Source organism: Rhincodon typus, chromosome 26 (assembly GCF_021869965.1).
Source record: "Rhincodon typus isolate 14 chromosome 26, sRhiTyp1.1, whole genome shotgun sequence".
Lineage (NCBI taxonomy): Eukaryota > Metazoa > Chordata > Chondrichthyes > Orectolobiformes > Rhincodontidae > Rhincodon > Rhincodon typus.
Genome location: NC_063357.1, coordinates 15,783,011 through 15,802,614, shown reverse-complemented (window position 1 = coordinate 15,802,614; position 19,604 = coordinate 15,783,011). Strand labels below are relative to the sequence as shown.

Genomic DNA, 19,604 nt, shown 5'->3' with positions numbered 1-19,604 from the left:
CTTCCAAAGGAAATGAATATAATGAACATAATGTAAACCTTAAGTTACAGAATATTCTACCTAGCTAAATTCCAGAATTTAAAATAATTTGACGAACTGCAGAAAATCTCCATTTTATTCTATTTTATCTTTTAAAATCAAATTTTCAACCACACATATATATTGTTACAATTTTGATACATAAATACTAAATCACACATATCTAATATGCATTTAGGGAACCAGACTGAATTTCCACACAATACAATTCTGCCTATACACTTGTCAATAACACTGCTCATTTCCATGTTTAGCAGTCAAATGCAAACAAAACCTTGGAATAGAGGACAACAGCTCATTTTAGATGAGAGAACTTATGCTATTTACATTAAATTCTACATTTCAACATTTTAAAACAGTAATTCCAATGTAATCAAAGCCCACTTCTGTTTATTCAATGAAACATTTCATTTCTCAAAAATAAACAGTTCTTTAGAAGAAGCAATCCTTTTAGGTCGGATGGTAAGTAGAAAACAAATGCTGCATTGCAACTGCTTCAAACAGATTAAACCCTCAACATTATAAAGAAAAGCTAGAGACGTGTTAAAAAAGGTTATGGAAATTGAAAACTATTACCGTCTTACAGAATGATGTCCCTGTAAAATATAAAGGAGCAATCTTCATCAAAAATAATTGAACTACTGTAGAAGCATTGTAACATTGGCAACAATCTTATTCATTCACTGACATCTTCAATACTAAAATAGCCGTTCATTTGCATGCATTTTTGTTTCAAGTAAGAAAGCCCCAACGGCACTCTATTAATGTTTGAACATGAATTCAATACTATATATCAGAATCACTGCAATACATTCCAATGAATTTAGGGCAAAGGTAAGATCTATCACATTCACATTATCTACGCTGCAGTACTGGTTGAACAATAGATATTTAAAGATGAACAATTACCACTTGAAAGGTGAAAATCATAAACCGCTCCATTAATGCATTGTGCGTAAAACATATAAAATACAAGCATTCTAGGCAAAGACAGCTTTGCATCTAATCCATCAGACTTTAAGAAGAGTATAAGGTTAAAGGGAGCATGTAGTTTTCTTCATATTGTAGAATTATAGCATGGTTACAGCATTGAAGGTGGCCATTTAGCCTTTTGTGTACTTGGTGGCTCTCTGCAAAAACAACTCAGCAAATCCACTCCCTTGCCATTCCCCTAGAGATGTGCATTTTCTTTTCTTTCTGATGTTTATCCAATTCCATTTTGAAAGACGCAATTGAATCTGGTGCCATCACATTATTACAATGCATTCCATTCCTAACAACTTGCTACATAAAAATGTTCTTCCTTGTATCACTGTTGATTAGATCATAGAATCCCTTTCGTAGAGAGGCAGGCAATTCGGTAAATCAAGTCCTCACTGACGTTCCAAAGAGTATTCCACCAAAACCCATCCCCCACCCTATCCTTGTAACCCTGCATTTCCCATGGCTAATCCACCTAGCCTACACATCCCTGCACACTACAGGCAACTTAGCATGGGCAATCCACCGAGCCTGCACATCTTTGGACTGTGGGAGGAAACCGGAGCACCCGGAAGAAACCCATGTCCTCTGCTTCTGACACTTCTGCTGTAAATGGGAATTGTTTCTCCCTATCTCGTCTGTCTAGACTTCTCATAATTTCAAATGATTCAATTAAATACGCTCTCAACCTTCTTTTCTTAAAGACTAACAACTTCAGCTTCACCAACCTATTCACTTAACCGTAGAGTCTCATCACTGGAAGTATTCTTGTAAATCATAGCTGTGTGAACTCTAAAGCCTTCATGTCCTGCCTAAAGCAGAGTGCTCAGAATTGAACACAATACTCCAGTTGAGGTTCTGAAGATTTAACATAGCTTCCTTATTTATGAATTCTTTGCTCCTAATTATAACAGATCCCATACATCTATTTTCTCAACCTGCCCTGCCACTTTCAACAATTTGTGAAAAAATGTCATAAAGCTTTCCTGTTCCTGCACCCCCTTCAGATTGCTTTTCCTTATCCATCCTTCCAAAATGAATCATTCCATAATCTCCTGCATTAAATTTTATTTGCCATGTCCACCATTTCCCCCAGCCTACGTCTTCTGTGTGTTATAAGCTCCTCGTAGTTCACAATACTTCCTATGTGCAAATGTTGAGACGGTACCCTGTACACCCTATTCCTGGTAATAACAAAATCCAGTAGTTGCAGTAGTCAGCCCAGAAAAGCACTATATACCTTTCCCCAGTTCAAAAAAAAAGCAACCACCATGATTCTCTATTTCTTCCTCGATAAAGATTCCTCGATAAAATTCAAAATAATAATTTATTACCTCAGCCTTGTCCTCTTGTCTTCACACATGGATCCTCTTGTTGATCCCTAATCAGCCCTATCCTACTCTTACTAACTTCCAGTCTCTTTCATATTCTCCCTTATTCGACGTTCAACCTAGTTCCCACTTGTACTTCGATTTGATATCTGTTATCCCTACACCATCTTTCTGTTTCATTTTACTCTTTACCTTTCTCATTGCCCAGGGAACTCAATCTTTGATTGCCCCTCCATCCTTCCGATGCATTGGTGGCCTATAAAATACAGCTGGTGATGTAATTGAACTTCTATTGTTTTTTGATGTACTCAAGTAGATTTTGTTCTTTACCCCTCCAGAACATTATGCCTACTGGATGTCTCCTGTTCAACACCAATCCAGCACTGCTGCCCATCTTCCTTTCCTAAAGACCTTGCATTCAGGAATATTTAATTCCTAGATAACAAGGTGTAGAGCTGAATGAACACAGCAGGCCAAGCAGCATCAGAGGAACAGGAAAGCTGACGTTTCAGGCCTAGACCCTTCTTCAGAAGTGATTTTCTGAAGAAGATTTTCTGCAGTTCCTACTATCTCTGAAACATATTTAATACCTAGTTTTGCCCATTTGTGAGCTGTGTCTTCATTATCACATACTGTATTTCTATGTGGTGATCTCCACTTATAGCTCATCAACTTCATTTATGCCTCCTTGGTTATGAATTAACTATTCGAATGAAGTGGTCTGGGTATGTAACTATGATGGTTAATCTATTCAGTCCATTATCAAGTTCAAGGAGTAAAGGGCAATTCAGTTAAATTATGAATAAAAACAGAAATTCTGGGAATATTCAGCAGGTCTGGCAGCATGTGTGTGGGTGAGAACCAGGCACATTCTTAATCATCTTCATCTGCAAACGTTAATCATGTTACTCTCTTGTATTTCAATTTTTCATCATCTACAGTATTTTTGCTGTTAGACCATGGGGGAAGGTGATGCTAAAAGGAAATAAAGAACAACATGTCTGCTATTGGAGAGCAAAGATTTGATATCCCTGTGTCTCCACACCAATCTGTCAACCGATTATAACTGCTAACGCTTGGATTATTAAAAGGTACACAATTTCATTGACGTCAGACCCAAAACTTCAGACGCAAAAGCACAAAAAAAACTATTTACTGTGAATTAAATCTCTGCAGAAATTCCCTTGAGTGACTTCAAATTTATGCAATTAGTAGTCTCAAAATAGGCTTTATATATCTTCAAATAGCTCAGTAGTTAGGAATCTGAAGATATCATTATATCCCGAAGAAATTCGCACATTTACCGTAATTTTAAACAGCAAAGGCCCAATTCCCTGTAGATATTTGTGAGAATGGGGCACAGGGGTATAGAAGACAAAGTTTGTGACCCAGGTCGTTAAACTGGCGGATGTCCATTGTCTCCTCCCGTGCAGGCAGTATCTGCAATCCCACACCAATATCAGCTCCATGTCCCTGCTGCTCGTCCATTATCTTGTCTGCGTGATACATTACAGGTTGTTACAATTATCGGTCAGACACTGTCCAAATGGGGCCTATTTGGACAGTGGCTTGCTGGATTATTGATAGTCACCCCGAGCTAACTTGGGCTTCAATGACAAGGAACTGGCCGCTGTTTCTGTTTTTTTTACGGCAGAAACCGCGTTTTGGAACACACTTTGCAATGATACACAAGCTCGCACGTGTCGTACAAGAACGCTGGTGCAAACTGATTGAGGCAGCCCCCGGTTTTCAGGGAGACGGACGGAACCATCACGGTGTTGTGGCTGTTTTAGATCCAACCCGGTCATCGCCAGCCGTGATAAATTCAGGATCCCGCCCCCCCTCCCCAAACCCCATCTAAAACTCTGCATTCACTCCATTTACTGAAGGCTTTGTGCACCCAATTCCTAACATCATCGGTCCCAACTCTGTCCTAGTAATTGCTTGCAGTATTTCAGACTTTGTGCATTCTCGGAATACATTGAGCGTTCCTCTAGTTCCGGCATCTAGCTGAAGCTCCATTCAGTGACGCCGTGTGCCAGCGGCTTTTCTCCCGTTTCCACAAAGGATGCGAGAAACGTGTTTTGCTCTGTTTGCTGCATTTCCGGTCCAGAGTCATGTTGATCTCCTGTATTTTCACCTGTCAGTTGCGGATTGTGGGTCGGTGTGTGCATCTTCCACTCTACCGTCACACCGAAAACAGAACGGGCAGGAAGAATGCATTTGCTGCACATCACAAGCAGCGGAGCCCTCCCAAGGGCTTCGGCTACTTTTAGGGTGGGGTGGTTTGGGCTTTTCCAAAAAGGGTAAAAACACATTTTTGTGTTATTTTGGGAATCCCTGATTCCCAAATGGTAGCCAGTTATTACCGTGCCCACAGGTACAATATGATCACAAGGGAATGTCAGTTGCATTCAGCACCCTTAGCATGAGAACAGTTTCCTGGTCACGAAGACTGTATTTTGTGCTGTAACCATTTACTCAGACTCCGCCTCGGTGTAAATCGGAACTCGCTCAAGTGACAGATGGAATAGTTCTGCGCCTGATTTCAACAATTCAAGTTCAAGTCAAAACCAACTTCTAAATGGGAAGGAAGATCAGCATCCTGCCTGGACTAGGACCTCCCGTTGTGTCTTGTGCCTCCCAATCTTAACGTTTCTGGCACAAACGCAAAATACTGGAAATCCGAAGTGAGCGCGGAAAAAAAGCTGGAAAATCTCGGCGGGTAAGGCAGCCTCTGGAGAGAAACAGTGACCTTTTCAGGTCGATGACCTTTCACCAAAATTCTGGAGAGGGCCGTGTTAATTCTGTTCCGGAGGCTGCCTGACCTGTTCAGTTTCTGATTACTGATCTCCCGAAAATTGGAACTGACTCCACAAACCCAATAACGTGCTTCTTCAGATAGGTTTTGTGAACTCGTTGCATGCAGTCTTTTTTTAAAATGTATAAAATCTGAGCTGAGTCCGCATGTGGGAACGGACAATTCTGGTTATAGAGATTCGGTTTATATTACTGACTTTATCTCGCTAACATCTGTCGAATATTCTTTATTGCTTTTTCTAACAATCAATTGACATGGTGGTTGAATAAAATAATGTGATACTGACATTTTAATAAATGCAGTAATTTCCCTGTTGCTTTTCACTTCTACACCATGTAGCAAATTTCCACTGTCTCAAAAATCAGTCAGCTTGGTTTGACATAGAGGCCATGCTTGGAAAAGCGATGTTACAGTGTGCCGGGAGCGGAGTGGTTGGCGCCTGTGTGATTAACTGTGCATTCAGCTCTTTAAAGCGTGCAGCCACAGAGATGACAGTCCCATCCTTTCCTCTGGCCTCTTGTATCAAGTGTCGGTCGGAGCCATTGTACACCGGAGAAACTATGCTAAAACGACATCCAGACTCGAAAGGTTTCTTACAATTCATCAAACATCGTTTGATTCTAGCCAGAAAGCTACATCAGACAGTACGACAGAACGTTAAACGATATTTATCAGTTTGATAGGAAACAGGTGCAACCCTACGAAAATATTTTTTGTATCTGCATAGTTTGGAACTAAATTGAAATACCAGATCTTCTCAAAAGAAGTTTATGTTAAATAATTAAACCAGGGTCGTTTAGTTTGCGGTTTATTTTGAACCCAATCAGTTGGCTGTGAGCTTGTAGTTGCCTTACTTCCACAGAACATTTATTTTGACAGACCAACATGCTTTTCTTTTCATACATACACACACACACAATATGGCAACTTCCTTTTGGAGACCGACTGATATTGGAACCCATTTCAGGATTTCGTTTTGGGTGTTAAAATGGGCAGCAGAATTTACGGGAATATTTTAAAGCACTTGGCATAATCTTCTTTCCACTACAGAACACATATGGTTCCCGTATTACTATGGATGCCTCATTTCCATATAAGATAGTAAGCGGAGAATAGTAACCGCACATTTCGTCTTTAAGTGACCGAAGAAAATACAGACTAAAAGTCAATATATAATGAAAGCTTCGCGATCGTGATTTTTAATCCTTATTGGAAGAAGTACATTTAAACAATACACAACCCAACGAAGGAATCAGCTAATTGTACGGCACTAGCACAATTTCATCCAACCTAATGTACGAAAACGGACATGGTCACAATTCGGGTCCAAGAATATTTTTAATGTAGAAAAAATAGATTATCTCCAATTCTTCCGACTGACAGCATTTAATTTCCGATTTATAATTAAACAGCGACTTGTCTATGTTCCTGCATCTGATAGCATTTAGTCAATTCCACTTGCATTGCACCACCCCATAAACACACATACACACACATACATCACCCACCTGCTTGGTGCTAAGTTCCTTTTCCAGATCCTTGTATCTATTATGCCAAACCAAATAATGCAACGGATATTTTTCTGCCACCCTTCTCGCAGAAATCATTCTGATATCATTCTTCTCTTCCAGATATCATGCAAACTACCTTTGCAGCAGATAGTCAAACCCCTGGCAACAGGCACCAATCCCTATATTGCTCGGCAGCTGAATATCGGACGATAGGAAGCGCTGTAATTCTTGCTTTCACTGTATGGGAAAAGAGGAAGTCGGAGAAAATCGAAGGGTGAGGAATTACCAAGTTACTGTGGGGGAAATATGCAGGTTGAAAATACGTATGGAGCGTAGATTTCAAATAATATAAAGAAAATCTACAAAGTGGCTAATTAGTATGTACCATAGATTTTTTTCCATTTAGCATCAGTACTGATTAGTGAAAAAATGCAATAGTTATGAATTTAAATTTATTACCAACCCCATTATCTATAATATTGGAGATGCGCTGTTTTAAAACCTCCTGGGAGCTGTAGTTCGTCCGTTGAGGTTAGAAATATTGGTGGCAATTTGCAATTTAAAATGAGCTACATGTTTTTGACCAATTCCGGGGAAATAATTTTAATATGTATGAATATGGGTAGGCAACTGAATGTGCTCCGTTCTGGGCAATGACATCACCCTTGCACCAGCTATCCGGCGAGAACTACAAATCCCAGCACACCTTGAGGCGGGTGCCCACCTACACGTCCCGCCCCCTGTTGGTGCTTGTTCACTCGCCCAGTGTCCACCAAACTTAGCGGCTGGTGAGAGCTGAATGGCGCGCGGTGACGTAATTGGGAAGTAACCGCTTGTCTATTGGGCAAGTCTGCTGCCAGTCAGGTGACGACGCTGGGAATCCCACCAGCAGCAGGTTGGGCTGCGCCGCGCGGGCCGGGTCTTGTCGTCATTTCCTGGTTGCTCTGGGAATGGGGGCGGGCGGTGGAAAGCTGCGGTTTTTCAGTAACTTGTCTCGAACCGGATGCGTCTGCGCTAAACACACCGGCCCTGAGAGATTTGGAGACCTGGCCGGTGTCGGAGGAGGGGCTGGAGAGGTGGGGGGGGTTTGGGGTAAGGGGAGGAGGTGAGCGCTGGGAATAAATTAGCAGAGACCGGGAGAATCATCATCATCGAGGAGAGCAGAAATGTCCCGAAAGCTGCGGCCCAACGAAGTGTGCGCCGACTGCAGCGCCTCAGGTACGTGACTCGGTGAATGGGGACGAGAAAGAGAGTGGTGGTCAATTCGGGAGCCCGGGGAATCAGGGCCGGACCCCTTACCCCCCCCCCCCCGAACCCCGCTCCCCGTTTGCTTCTACAGGACGACGGGGTCCGAGGGGCATTACGGGTTGGGGGTGTGAGGGAAGAGGTGGTAGTTGCTCTGATTTGGGGCCTGTCAGGTCAGTCGGTCAGCACCCAGCCCCTGGCAGCGGGTGTAGGCGGTGGGTTTTCGGTCAGCCACTTGTGCCGGGGATTGGAAACTGAACTGGGAATCCTGTGTCGTTGCATGTGGAGAGGATGGTCCGTTTCGGCTTGGGTTGTATATCTGTGTGTTTTTTTTTTACCTCCTCCTTCCCAAGTGTTTAGTGACCAGTTGTGAAAGTCTTGTTTGGAAACGTCAAGTTCCCGGTTGCAGTATTGGCCATTGTCCCAAGGCTGACCAGTGATAAACCCGACACAGTAAATCGGTTTGATGAACTCGCAGTGCCATCCTTAAGAAACCAGTGATTCTTTGTGATCGAGTTGCTGTATGCAACGACTTTGATTCTGATGCTCTACTCCACTGAGAGTCTTAACTGATGTGTAAAACTTTTCATTGGTATCTGATTTATTGATTCAAAACAATCTGACCCGAAATCTATTTCGCTTTTCATTTGAGGTGAATTTCTAATTATTCGCATATAGATCAAAAATAGGATTCAGTTCATTTTGAAGTGTTCTATTTTGCGATATTCACTGAGTTACATAACAGCGGAGGCACAAATGCAAGTTGGTTATCTGCCAGCTGAGCTGTGATTTAAGTTTGATGTAGGAGATATCAGATCTAATTTGGCAGATATCAAATCTGTTGGAGTGAACTCCATATTTTTAAAAGGGAGTTTGCAGTAATTGTGATTATGCCAATTGAATATTATGTTTATCTTTAACTATAATTCAAAATTTGAAGTTTACACAATATAGTAGATTATAAATTATGTTGTTGGCTTTCTCGTGGCACATTTTTGAATTCTCAAGTTTTATGGTAATTTTGACAGTTGAATGTTGTTATTTCTGTTTTCTTTTAACCCTGTAAAAAAAAAAATTCAGCTCAATTATTTCTTGAGGTCATTTGTGTTTGGTATCATCTCTGTGCACATTTGGTATTCAAAAATAAACTACATTCTTGAATGGTCTTGCTGTCAACCATCATGTTAATCCGGGACTAAGCAGCGGGTCCAGTGTTGCATATGTTCCTACCCAAGGTGCTGCCCCAGTAGTTGACTGCAGAGGATAGGGGAAATTATGCAGTTGGAACTCCTTAGTACGGTTGTAAAATAGTGAGTTTGTGAAAAGCCAAAAGGAGAGCTTATGATGTAGATTTACAAGATCTCTTTTTTTAAAAAAAATATTGATGGCGTATCATCTACTGCTTTGAGCTTTGTGCATCTTTTAACTATTTTTACAGTTTTTTAAAGTCAGAGTAATTATGAACAATAATGTGCAATATTCTGTAAGTGCATTTTTAAAATTAAGGCTTATGACAAGTTTTCTATTAATTCCAAGCACTCAATTGATGCACATCCTGAGACTGTCTTTTGTGTTTTCAAGTTGAGATGTGTGATTTTGAAACATTTGCTATGGAAAATATTGTTACAAATTGTCCCATTTTATATGTAAATTATTTGTATTTGAGTGACTTTTTGATGGGAGATGGGTGCACTTACATGATACAACTAAATGTTGGGGGTGTGGAGGAAGAAAGTTTTGATTATTGATGTTATAGACAATTGGAGTGGATGGGAGAATCGTTAGTAATATTCCATTTGGAGTTTTGTCACGGTTCAAACAAAGGAAATTGACACAAATTTATCAAAATATTTTTAAACATCTCAAAATCGAAACCATTGTCTCCAAGAAGGAGGAGAAATTCAGGTATCCTCCAGGCCAAGTGTGTGTGTTAAGCAAGAGACGTTGTTGCACACCTACACAAATATTTGGAGTTGGAAAGGACATAGCTGTAAGCAGTGTGGATTACAACAGACATTGGGGAGGAAAACGTAAGCTGATTCATGGAATCCCTACAGTGTGGAAGGAGCATTCAGCCCATCGAGTCCACACTAACCCTCTGAAGAGATTATACTAGCTGAGGGCTATTAAAGTTTATTTCCAAATATCACTAAAGTATCTTGTTTCCTAACAACTAATTTATACATCTTACACTTTTTAATCATAGAATCCATACAGTGCCAAAAGAGGCCATTCAGCCCATTGAGTCTACACTGACCCTCCGAACAGCATCCCACCACCCTATTCTCATAACTCCGCATTTACCAGGACAAATCCACCTAGCCTGAACATCCCTCGACACTGCAGACAATTTATAATATAATACAATACAATACAATAACCTCTGAGCCATTGCACTACCCAGAATAATATAGGTTTGAACACATGATCCAGTGAAACATTTTCAGTTGGGCAATTGCAAACAATTGTCTCATTACTTGTAGTCATATTATGAAAAATAAACCTGGCTTTCAGGAAAAAGAAATGAAGCCCAAGTCCGAAGTGCTGGAGAAATTGATCTATTGATTCACTGGTTGCTTAAACCTTTGATCAAAAGTGTAATGAATTATAGACCTCCATTCTGTGAAGTATTCTTAAAATCTTAATTTTATAACGTGGGTTACTTGGCCAATTGAGTCTGTACTGATACTCTTGCTGTTTAAACTACTTGGTCTAATTTCCGCATCTACTTCCTCATGCGTCTTTTATTATTTTCCTTTTTCAAGTAGCTGCCTAATTTTAAAAGATTTTATGGACTAAACTCACCATTGGTTTTTGGCACAGACCTCTACCTTGTGTGTAAATAATTATTTTAACTTTTGCTATTTTACTCAAGTGGTCATGTAGAGTGTTTGTCTTTGCCCTCAAATGATCTTGTAAGATGGCCCATTTCTGTTATCATTTAATATTCATACATGTTTTCCAATAAGAATCAGTAAGAGATTCAGAGGTTGGAAACAGTTCAGACCAGGTCAGAAATGGAGCAGCTCATGAAGAAAGAATAGAAAAGCTGAGGCTTTTCAGTCTGAAAGGAAGATGATTGAGATATGTCCTTGTCAAGGTATTGCAAGCATGTGTTTTAGATGCTTATATGCTTTTCTTTAAAGAGAGTTCTGTAAATGATGCCCTTAAACTAAACCATAACTTTGCCTTTTTCTATTATGACCCCAATATAGGACTTCTGCTTAGACTTTTTCACATTATTAACTTCTAGTGGGGAAACTATATGATTTGAGAAATATAATTGGCTGTCATGGAGTGAATTATAAAGTGTTTTTGAAGAATTTCAGATGTGTTGCAAAATCTTCTTTTGCTTGAGAATCATAGAACTGTACAGCAGTTAGGTAAACCATTCAGTCCATCGGGGTCTGCACTATGCTGTTGTAGAAGGATTCAGTTAGTTTCATCTCCACATATCTCTTCTTTTTCTCCATAAAATATTTATCCAGTTCCCTTTTGAAGGTTTCTCATGAAATCTGTATCCCCCTCCCTATGCTGCACCAGTGCATTCTGAATTTGAACTAATTACATAGTTTTTTCTCATGTTATCTCTAATTCTTTTGGCAATCACCATTCTAGGTCGGTCTGATAACAATCATAAGGTGGAAAACAAGCTATTTTTAAAAATTCTGCATCAAGCCAGAGACGTTAAAGTGTAGTTCTTCAGTTGTGCTGATATTACTTAGCTATGCAATGTGGAACATTGACTTCGCTATTGGAGTTTTCTTAAAAAAAAATTTCCTAAGATATATTAAGATCTGTATTTAAAACAGGTTGGCAAAAGATGACAACAAAGTAGACTGCTTGGAATGTTTTGAGATTATTCTCCTAACTGATGTGTTTGGAACTGAACAATTTTTCTGGTTTGTTTTTGACAATATTACATCATTTTGTGATATCATTTTTGGCAATACTTTTTTTCGAAAGCTTTTCTGGAAAATTTTAAATCTTGCTGAAAAAATTTGATCTGGTCTTTCAACTTGTCAGTAAGAGGTAATAAATGCACTGCTCTGTCTAATTCTGAATTGTGCAAATGATACTTCTTATTTTCTGTGATGGCTGATCTAAATGAAATAATGCAAGATCCATAAAATTAGTGTCTCTGGGTTAGGAAAGGGAAAAATGGGCAGGTTAAGTGCCATTTTCTAATGTCATGGCTTTTAAGTGCACATTATGTGGATGTCAAGTGAAAACTAGGATTTCATAATCTTTCAGAGTTGAATGGCTCATGAAAACTTACTTGGTGCATTTGTGCATGTTTCATAAAATTTCAGCAGTTTATTACGTTTGCTGGATCAACCTCTGTTTTAATAAATGTAGGAATACAGATTTAAAAACAACAGTTTGTTGTTCATGAATACATCTTGACGTATGTAGGTTCGTTTTATAATTAGGTGGATTTACTTTTGAATCCACTTAATCATGGCTGCTGTGAAAAATACATGCTGTTATAGATGGCCTTTAGAGCAAGTCAAAGGAAAAATTATCCTGCTACATTTACTTTAAACTCATATTTGCCCCACAAACATGATTGGTCAGCCAACTCCATTCAGTTCAATGTTTTCCTGTAATGTTTCATGACCACCGTATAGGGATTGCTGAAGATAAGTTGGAGAGGGAAGTTTTTGTTTTAAAAGTTAATGAATTATAAGTGCAAGATTTACTCTCGACTACATAGACTTGCTGGTTGTTTCTTTGCTATTGTTCTCTTGCTGCTAATCCATAAGATCACTAGTTAGATGAAAGGTCATTGACCTGGGAGGTCTTACTCTGTTTTTTGTGTCACAGATGTGCCTGTTGAGTTTTCTCCTTAGGGGTATGTTCTGTCTTTTTTTAAAAAATTGTTGTGTTGTATTGAGACAGAATTTTCAGTATATCTATATAGCAGATTTGACATTGTTTAAAATCCTATATCTCCCAAATCCATGTGTATTGGCTGTTCTTTTATTGAGGTTAAATTTTGCTCTGCACCAAAATGGTCATTGGTTAGCAAACTAACTGAATGGCAGAGCAGGCTGGAAGGACTAAATAGCCTACTCTTTTTCCTGTACTATTAAACCTATGCATCAGAATCCAGTCCTTACATTTCATTTGGAATATGTGGTAACATCAAAGAAAACCAATTAGTTTTAGCACATTAATTTTGATTGCCACTGCATAGATCATAGATCATCATAGAATCACAACAAGTCCACACTGCCCCTCAGGGCATCCCACTCAGAACCATCCCTCATAACTCACCTCATCGACACATTCCTGAACATTCTGGGCAATTTAGCGTGGCTAATCCACCTAGTCTGCGCATCTTTGGACTGTGGAGGAAGCTGGAGCACCCAGAGGGAACCCACACAGACACAAGGAGAATGTGCAAACTCCACACGGACAGTCGCCCGAGGGTGGAATCGAACCTGGCTCTCTGGTGCTGTGAGGCAGCAGTGCTAACCACTGAGCCACCGTGCCGCCCAGGATTCCGCATAATTGTGTAATATCACGTTCTTGTTAGATCCCCTAACTTTTACACAAATCCTAGCCAATAGAATAGGAAGACAAATCTTTTTTTGTAAGTTTCTGTTTATGTTGCTCTGTAACTGGGCACTAGGATTTGACTGGTACTAAATAATCTGCAATGGCTTCTCTTACCGCAACTGCCCTTTTGCCTCTGGCCACTTTGAGGATCTACCCTTGGCTTCTTCCCGTTCTACATGCATGTGTTACTCTTCTGCAATCTGTGAAAGCACATCAGCGTACATTAGAAACTGATAGCACAGTCTCTATAAATTGTCAGCATTGGATGAGCAGGAGTTTTCTCATTAAAGATTGGAATGACCAACATCTGTTCCCTAACCACTGTTTCTACCCATCTCCCTGGAAACTGATTCTGAACCAGACTGTAATATTGGTACCATGGTGAGATGAATTTCCCACCATGTATTTGTGCTATTTCTATTATCGTACATTTTCAATTTGCCCTTGTTGCAGCTAATCTGATAAGCCCATCTTTCATGTCTTTATTATCACTACACAATTTCAATGCATTTTGAGTTAGTCTCAGCTTTCTGTAAGTTGAAGTTATCTAAAACCACCTGTACGTACGTTGTTGGTAACTGTCTCTCAATTTGTTCTTAATGTTTACTTGGTTGCGAGTTTCTGCCATAGGCCTTCATGTGGCTGAACAAGTCGATTCTCAATTCAGTGAACTTTGTGCACATTGGACAGGACATCCCATAAGGTAATGGTGTCTGGAGTGCAGGATATACTTTGTTTCTTTTTCCTTCATTGCCACCAATTTGCCACAACATTTGACTCCAAGTGTGATGCTGCTTGATTGGCAACTTGCCAATCATACAATAAAGAAATTGCTTCTTTGGTCACTAGATTCCATTTTAGCTGTGTTTTCTCTTCACAGATGCTGACAGACCTGCTGAGTTTCATCAGCAATTTCTGGTTTGTGTTTCAGATCTCCGGCGTCTGCATTACTATGCCATTCTTAACTATTGGTTGAAATGTCCTCCCAGTCATTCGTGTCAATGCTGCAGCACTTCAAGGACAGCTTCAGTGCATCTGTAGTGTTTTCTTTCTCCTCTGCTGAAAACTTGTCATTCAGATTTGTGAAAACAGGACTTGGCAGGCAAGGCACTTTTCAGCTACCCGTTTTCAGACAAAGTGTCCTGTTTAGTTGAAGTTTTGCCTTAATGCTCGTGGAGCTGACTGCAAGAACAATACGAATGTTTGTTTGACAGTCTTCCCATTGATTCCAGGGTATGCACACAGGCATTGACATTGGAATTTCTGAAGTGCTGTTGAGAAGCTGATATACAGTGCAGGCCTTGCAATTCAGGAGCGTGGTGACAACAGTTCTCTGTACATTAGGACTTTTGTTGACTTGTGAAGGTCTTTGTTGTCAAATGCAGGACCGATGACCAGAAATGTCAGCTTTCCTGCTCCTCTGATGCTGCCTGACCTCCAGCTCCACACTGTATTGACTATATCTCATTTACTTTTCATCCTGGTTTTCAAATCTCTTCATGGTCTCAACCCTTACTACCTCTCTTATATCCTTCAGTCCTGAAACCCACAGAATTTTCTCTTCTTTTGTGGTTTTTTGCATATCCCTGATTTTAACCACTTCACCACTAGGAGCAGTGCCTTCAACTGCCGACACCCTACTCTCTGGAGCACCCTCCCTAAACATCTCCACTTCTTATCTCCCTTTCATTCTGTAGGACACTTCTTAAAATATACCCCTTTGACAGTGCTTTTGATTGTAAGACTATATATTTCCTTTTCTGGTTTGGTGTCTAATTTTATTTGACAGTGCAACTGTGTATTGCTTTGGGATGTTCTGTTACATTAAAAGCCCAATAGTCATTGCTTTTGTTTCTCTCCATTCAAGTGGCAATCTGAGAGTGAATATTATGGTACACAAGAATTTTGTTTGCTGTATTTCTCCCTGTTATTAATCACTTACGAATTACATCACGGAGAGGAAAAATTTCATTTGACATACTTATACTATGAAGTTCTGCTCCTATGATGCTGCTTGGCCTGCTGTGTTCATCCAGCCCTGCACCTTGTTGTCTCGGATTCTCCAGCATCTGCAGTTCCTACTATCCCTATACTATGAAGTACTTTGTTATCGCCCTTGATTCCTGAGCCATTCATTTACAAGTTTAAATCTGGATATTTTTATTTTTTGAATATTCATCAGCTGAAGAAGTGTGAAATTGTATAATTTATTCAGACATGCCTGACTAATCCTAAGTGTGTGTGGGATGGATTGAAAGATGATTCTTCTGAACACATTTATCCGTATCCTGTAAGAAAAGGAAAATCTACATTTTCACAACTTAGGCTTAGCAGTAGCATGTTTCATATGTTTAACTATTACTGATCATTGGCTGGAGATGCTTTTATCATGATTTATGGAATATAATTTCTGAATCACAACCAGCATCTTTGTGATACTCAAACTTCCATGTGACAGAGCACTTGCATGGTATGCTGACAAAAATGGAAACATAGTAGATTAAGCAGATGTTTTAACAAAATACAATTATAGCATTTGGCAATCTGTAGTTCTACCAGGCTATTGGATTGTTCAATATACTTGGATTCTGTGTTGGTCTTGGTTACAGCTACCTATATTTTGAGAGTTTGAGATTGTGGATTTAAGGATATACAATAAATGCTGATTTTGGAATTGAGATTTTAGAAGCTGTTTGGGCTACTAGAACTGTAATTTTGGTAATACTTGTGTCTTTATCTTTTGAGAAGTACTAGATTTATCAGAATAATTTTAAAAAAGACTATTTCCTTACTATATTTTTGATATACCCTTTTATTAGTCTAATATTGCTCCCTTCTTACTGAGTTCATTAAGCAGTAGGAATAATCTTTCACTATTCACCCTCAAAAGTTTTCAAAATTTTAAGAATTGAGTTCCAGTTAAAACAGTTGATTTTCTCTACCTTTATATCCATAACTTCTCGTTCTGATATAAATATATATCTGGGATGCATAATAACTGGGCCTAGTGATGTTTGTTTAGTAATTTTTAGTCAGGAGTATTTCTCAAATTGGGTTCGAATTTAGAATCGAATTAGTCTCTCAAACAGAAACTTGTTTTTATGCAGTATGACAACCTTGATTTAGCAAACATCCTAAAATACTTCATAAAGGCTGGATGGGGGAGGGTGAAAGAAATCTAACACCAGGAAAGCTGTGGGAGAAGCTGAAGGTGTGGATTGAAGGTGTGGTTGAATTGGTCTGTTCTGAAGATCAAAAACACACACAGCAGATGTGTTTAGGAACAAAATCCAAGTGTGCTGGGAAATAATGACTGCAGGTTTCACCATCTGTGGTGAAACTGAGGCAATGGAAACCAGCCAATTTCTATTGACCAAGAGTAGAATAATAGAAGTCATGGACTGAGAGGTTGTAGAGGTAGAAGAGGTAGGAGGTGAGGAATTTGTAAATGAGGACAAGGGTTATGAAATCAATGGCCTAAAATATAGTTAATAAGCATGGAAGAATAGGGAATTGTAAATTCAAGATATATGACTGCAAGTTGCTGGATGTGTTGGTATTTGTAAGAGTTGGTATGGAGGAGGCAGGTGAGCAGGACTTTAAAGATGAGATTTGAGATGAATGTATCGGTCTCTCTCGCTCTCGCTCTCCCCCTCACCCCCACTCAGATGCTTTTATAGTTTATTAACTTTCTCTCCATGCTCTCTCATTCCTGTGTTTTTGTTATCTCCTTTTCTGTCCTCCAGCTGTTTCCCTTTAATGAGCTTATCCAAAGTGCCACTGACCTTTTCTAGGCTTCAGCCTGATCTGTGTTTAGAATGAGTGCTGTTACTTTCTTATGTAGAGTAAGTTTGAAGCAATACCCCAATAAAGTTAGCAGAACTTTGTGTGAATTAGTGAGAAGTTGGCTGGGTGGGGAAAAACCAGAGGAGTTTGAGGCCAGGAAAGGGAAGCTGGTTTAGCTGTTGCTTGCTCAGAGCCAGTTGCAGGACTGGCATCTGATTGGTCTTTAAACGGACAGACCAATCAGGTTGGACAGGTTTATCAGGATGAATTGGATCCCAGAAAGTGGGGCTTCAGCTGGAAAATTGATTTTTCACTTGATTGAACAAATTCTTGCACTATAAAGTAAAAGCAAACTCTCCTTTCCTGTACAGTATTGGGAACAGTGGTGTATGTGGTTTACCCAGTGTTTAGGTAAGATGAATTTTAAACTATGGCACTGAAGTAAGAAACCAGATACTTGACAGTACCTTCTCTGTTCTGAATGCAATGATTGTGGTTTTGTGGCTGTAAGTTATATGAGGTGCACATTTTTACAAAGTTATTTTCAAACGCTAGGCACTCAATATAGATGCTTTAAAAATAATGAATGCATGCATTTAGAATTTTTTGACCATGTTTAATAGGCTTATGCCACAAAACAAACTTTGAGGTCTGAGACTCAGATGCTCCACTGCAACAAGTCCATAAGAAGTTGCATTTCATGTTTTTATATTAGCAATATGACTTTTAATAGCAGGAATATTGGACAAGAACCTGTTTCCCTTTCTGTCAAATTCTCCTAAGAGAATATTTTTACTTTTGTTGAACCTGACCCTGTGCTTCCAGAATTGGTTGATATGTGGTGGTAGCAGAGGAATAAGTTTTGTAGACTGTGCTGGTTTTGATTCGTTGTGCAAGTAAAAGTAACTAAGCATGTTATGTGGTGTAAAGGTTTTGTTTAAAATCTCTTTTCATAATATAGTAGTGATTTCTATTAATTGCTTTGGCTTTTGTGAATGTTCTTGGTACTTTAACTGTCCCTGACAGGTATTAATGTGCCTGAATCTAGCAATCAATCCACTCTGGTGAATTCGACAATGAGAATCACTTTCAAGGGTTGCTGTTGCTCTCCTGCTTTTCCTGCAATGTTACCTGTGGAGTCCCCCAAGGATCTGTTCTTGTATCCCTACTATTTCTCAGTTGCAAGCGGCCCTTCAGCGCCATCATCTACAGGCACAGCGTTAGTGTTCATCTATACTCTTGATGACTCCCATCTCTATCTCTCCACCTCTTCAACTCACCTCATGCTGAATTACAAGACTGCTCATCCGGCATAGTGTACTGGATGAGCAGAAATTGGATATTTGGAAAACTGAATTGTTTTTGTTTGTTTCCTAGCTAGCAACTCCATTCACCTCACTGCTGATGTCTTAACTCTCAGCAAGTTCCATTCTTCTATTATCTATGTGCTGGTGACTTGCATTGCTTGACTGGGAGGTACAATATCTTATTTTTAAAATTGCCATCCAATTTTTCAAAATACTCCGGCTTCTCTCCTCCCTATCTGTTTAATTTCCCGCAGCCACTTAACTGTTAAGATATTCCTTTCATTCTATCCTCTTGTGTGTCCTCAGCTTTAATTGCTACACCATTGCTTTCACTTGTCTATGCCCTCAATTCTGGATTATTTTTCCTACACCCCTCATCCTTTATACCTCATTTTCCTCCTCTTAAGACATCATTAAAACTTCTTTAATCAAACTTTTGATCATCTGACCCAATCATCATTCTTTATGTGGCCTAGTGACACCTTTTGTGTTTTTGTTTTGATGCTATATAAATTACGTCTCCTTTTTTTTTAAAAAAGTTATTTTGGCTTAGAATTATATCCCTTTTATTGTCTTCTATCATCATTTTAAAGTGCCAATTCTTGTTTTGTCATCTCTTACCTCGTTGTCAGGTCTCACATCATTGTGTCTGTCACATCGTTGCATCTCATTGAGATCCCTGTTTGTGCTTCTAGAGTTTACACCATTGTGTCTACTTTCTAAATTACTTCAAAAATGTTATTGGTTTCGTTATGGCATGTTTATTCGTAGTGATAAAGTTATTCCTTCACTATCCCCACCATTCTCATTAACAGTTCTTATTTATTCACTTTGTTGCAGTCAAGTTTGGAGGAATTTCTGTCCCTGTCTAGTTGCAACATTAAATTTTAATGCCTTAGACAGTTACTGATTTAGACAATGACATACCTAATTGTAGTCTGTTTTAGAATAAAAAAATCCATCAACTAACCAGAAATCATGTGAACTGCCGATGCTGGAGAATCTGAGATAACAAGGT

At 39.3% G+C, this 19,604-nt stretch overlaps 2 protein-coding genes across 4 annotated transcripts in view; one reads left to right on the top strand and one right to left on the bottom strand.

Annotated features, from left to right (window-relative positions):
* ankrd13b (ankyrin repeat domain 13B) overlaps positions 1-6,855 on the bottom strand; it is a 331,091-nt gene extending 324,236 nt beyond the window's left edge. Inside the window, exon 1 of the mRNA XM_048612357.1 lies at positions 6,681-6,855. Coding sequence (XP_048468314.1) covers positions 6,681-6,779 — 99 coding nt within the window. The 5' untranslated portion in view covers positions 6,780-6,855. The remainder of the gene's footprint in view (positions 1-6,680) is intronic.
* An 814-nt stretch (positions 6,856-7,669) lies between these two features.
* Positions 7,670-19,604, top strand: part of git1 (G protein-coupled receptor kinase interacting ArfGAP 1) — a 189,696-nt gene continuing 177,761 nt past the window's right edge. For 2 of the 3 annotated variants that reach the window (XM_048612584.1, XM_048612585.1), the window contains exon 1: positions 7,793-7,901. In XM_048612584.1, the coding sequence (XP_048468541.1) occupies positions 7,850-7,901 (52 nt within the window). In that variant the 5' untranslated portion in view covers positions 7,793-7,849. Of the gene's footprint in view, positions 7,902-19,604 lie in introns of all 3 variants that reach the window. The other variant, XM_048612583.1, reaches the window with a different exon arrangement.